Source organism: Anopheles maculipalpis, chromosome 2RL (assembly GCF_943734695.1).
Source record: "Anopheles maculipalpis chromosome 2RL, idAnoMacuDA_375_x, whole genome shotgun sequence".
Classification (NCBI taxonomy): Eukaryota; Metazoa; Arthropoda; class Insecta; order Diptera; family Culicidae; genus Anopheles; species Anopheles maculipalpis.
Window position 1 is genome coordinate 18391918 of NC_064871.1, and position 3631 is coordinate 18395548.

Below are 3631 nucleotides of genomic sequence, written 5' to 3' on the forward strand. Positions count from 1 at the left end.
GCAAAACCTTCTTTGTGTTCCTATGCCGGGCCTACATTCGCATTAGCATTGCGCCTGTCTGATGCGTGTACCATATATGCTTCGTTTTGCCCATTCATCTGACAGGAGCTATTGTACAGGGACAGCCGGATTCAGCAAGGATCAGCTTCTTGCCGTTATCCGTTAATCGCTTCGCGGTGGGTGCTATATTATGTTGATATAATAAGTTTAACCATTAGTGATAGCTATTCGCACCATCACATAAGCAAAGGATGGTTGGCCTAACAACGGACGACATGATTGTCCGGACGCAGCAACAGCAGCAACCATCGCCAAACCGACATTTAGGCGTTGGTCAAAGTGATTTTCCCGTGTTTATTCCACCAAGAAAACGGCAAACGGGAAAGAAATCCAACCATGGCAATCATATCGACCATATCGTCAATATACAGGTAAGGATTCGCCCCTAAAACCAGGTCCTTCTTGCCCGCGAAAAAAGTTGGCTTGTGGCGTCTTTTCGTTGGGTGGGTCATCTTGTTGCTTTTGTTATTGCATCGAATATCCCTTTTGCGTGATGTTGCCGTAGTATTAGTGTGAATGTTTTGACGTGAAGCGGATGTCACACGCATACGGTTGCATATGTGTGCGTGTGCTTAGCAGTAGAAGAAGAAGGATGTTTGTTTTGACCGGGAACCGGTAAAATTCGTCCAACGTTTTTCTGTCCCGATTTTGCAATTCAAATTAATTCCTACAACGAACGATCTAATTTTGTATGCATTTTTTGTTGTTGTAGGGTACACGTAAAGAATGGGACTTGACACCGGAACGTGAAGACTGTCGAAAGAATAAAAGATGGAACAGTGAAGAAATCATTGAAATAACATCGAACAGTAAAGGGCCAACCCCGAACGGCACCAACGAAGATGAGGATGATTTAAATGAACTACAGCACTTTCATCCACTTAAGGATAGTTCCACCGTTACGCCGAGCAGCATCTCGGAGAGTAGTCTCGATCGAAAATCAAGCAAATCAGCCGAATTGCTAACCGGAGGGAGTGGTGGCAAACGTTCTAAAAAGCGTGTCAATATTCGCACAGATTTGGATGAAATCGGTCGTCGTCGATCACCGTCTGCGATCTGCAACTACGAGGATCTTGAGTCGGGCGAAACGAGTGTACTAAACGCGGAACTAGATCAGCAAAGTCTCGAGCGTTACAATACGAACCGATCGTATGGCTCGTCCACCGACAACTATCTTACGATGACGGGTACGATCAAACGTGGCCGCAAAAAAGGACAATCGATCGATGTACAGCTTAACATTTCCCGCGAAGAGTTAGAGCAGATCAGCAAGCAGGCACTCGCCGTACACGGAGAGGCGAATCAAACCGATCGAAGGTGCTGTACACTGCGAACAGGCGTACACATACTACTGCTTTCACTAATATGTCTACCGTTTGTGGCATTTACCACCGGAGTCTACTCTTTCTACATGGGCACCGTAACGTGGTACAATATGTTTACGTACTTTAACGAGGAGCGATCGTTCTGCCATAAGCTGCTAATGTCACCACTGCTCATACTGGCCTATCCGCTCGGTATTGTGCTGTGTACGGTGGGACTTGCCCTTTACGCTGGTATACGACAGATTAGTGTCCACTTTCGGGCATGGCTGAACGAAATATCGGACATCGAGAAAGGGTTCTATGGTTGGTTGTGTTCGGTGCTGCATCTTTCCGACTGTAGCCCGTACGAGGTAGTCATACTGACTGAGATCTGTCCAGCGAACGCTTCGCACGGTGGACATACGGTCGGTGACGATGGAGTACAGGCGGGTGCGCGTGTTCATCCGAGCGATGGACGGCTGCAGGGTGAATCGACGCAAATTAATTCTTCCACCGAAGAGCTTTCGGTTTGAAGAGGGCGATTAAAATTAAATCTTTTTTTTTTCTTTTATCCACAACAATTAGCTAATTAATTAGCTAAACAAATTAGTATTGCGGGGAAAGTGCTTGAAAAGACTAAAGACCGGACTCGGTATGTATTCGCTATACACTCGTTTCATCGTAATTCGTTTCGAGCGGCCCGATGGCAATGAGACAATGGCGCCGGACTTCACACGGCAAGACCCGGGATTCAAATCCCATCCGAAACCGCTTCACCGTAGCGGTTCCGACTGACTATCCAAGTACGTGGTATTATCTATCAGAGCAAGTCTAGTAAGCCACTCGATAGCCGGCGTGACCTTGTGGTTGTTCAGCAAATAAGTAGAGGATACCCTTTTCTAGTCATTTCCTAATTCCATTCTGTCCCGACATTATAACGCTGTAACGGGCACACACAGTAGAAAGTAGAAAATTCCCTCACCCTTTAGACAAAGTTTCGTAGGAAGGTGCGAGGGACCAAACTCTACTGATAAAGGGAACATAAGTAAAAATAGCAGGAGGCAAGCTAAAGACTAAGTTACTGCCATATGTGTTCTGCTTTCTACTTAACCAGGTAGCTTTCTTCGCCTAACCTGTACTAATTCGGTTTTACATGTATTTTGTTCTCTATACATGTCTTTTGCTATCACTCCACGATATTACTAAAGGTCTGTTTAAGGCCGAGAAAATCATCAAATCTAAAGTGTAATTACATACTACAAAACCAATCAAACGCGATATCGAAGTAAGGAATACGGAGAGACTGTTTAGCTGAGCGAACGTGTGAAGGAAAAGTGTGCGAAACAAGCAAAAATCAAACCATATTTAATAGTATAATAGACACAAGACTTACTACCGGATGAACCGCGCGTGTGTTTGTGTGTGTACCGTTGCATGCTGAACCGTAATGCATTATAATAATGTACGAAATATACAAAAAAGGATCAGTTAATGCATAAATAAAAAAGAGAAATTTTTTTTACCAAGTAGTAAAGTGAATCAAATTTTACAATTATGTCCATCTCCCGCTCTGGACCATACCATTTCATATATTTGCTTGCAAAAAAATATGCTCATAGCGCTTCTAACATACTTTGTTCAGAGATATATAAACCACCGTCCCCTTTGCTTTACTATACCTTCATGAAAAGATACCGGAACAGCCTATGGAGCTCCTTGCCCTGTTCTCTTTGCACTCACATCAAATCTCATCCAACAGTCAATTTATCAAAAAAAATCTTAGCTTTGCTTTTATATTAAACTCCTCGTTTCGAAATAACTTATCCTCTTCTATCTCTGTTCTTTGTTGCAGTCACGTGGCTCATCTTCCAGCTCTATCTTTCTCTCTCTCGCACTATATATTCTGTTTTTGATTGGCAATCACAGTAGTAATAGTAGTAATAGTAGTTAGCAATAATATTAGATGCACCTTACCTCTCATCCGTCGCCGTCCCAACTCATATCCATTTCTTGTTTCAACACAATACATAATAATTCAATAATTAATTTACATAATCCTTCGAAGTGGTAGTGTGGTAGCTCCATTTTGCCCTCCCGTTTTACGTCCGTTAACATCCTCTCTTTCTAAACATTAACGTTAACATCGGTTTGAACATACTCAAGTCTTAGCTTTCGTTGATCGTACGCTGGCCAATCAACGGTACGGCAAACGGCACATTGGTTAGTTTCGTTGCAGTGCATTTTTTTTGTCCTCGTCCTGGAGTCGT

General features: G+C 43.3%; 1 protein-coding gene across 1 annotated transcript; it reads left to right on the top strand.

The window, feature by feature from the left end:
- Positions 1-251: 251 nt before the first annotated feature.
- LOC126558066 (transmembrane protein 169) lies at positions 252-1897 on the top strand. Its single transcript, XM_050214005.1, has 2 exons — positions 252-431; positions 773-1897. The coding sequence occupies exons 1-2, from the start codon at positions 252-254 to the stop codon at positions 1895-1897; spliced, it is 1305 nt and encodes a 434-aa protein (XP_050069962.1).
- Positions 1898-3631: the final 1734 nt, after the last annotated feature.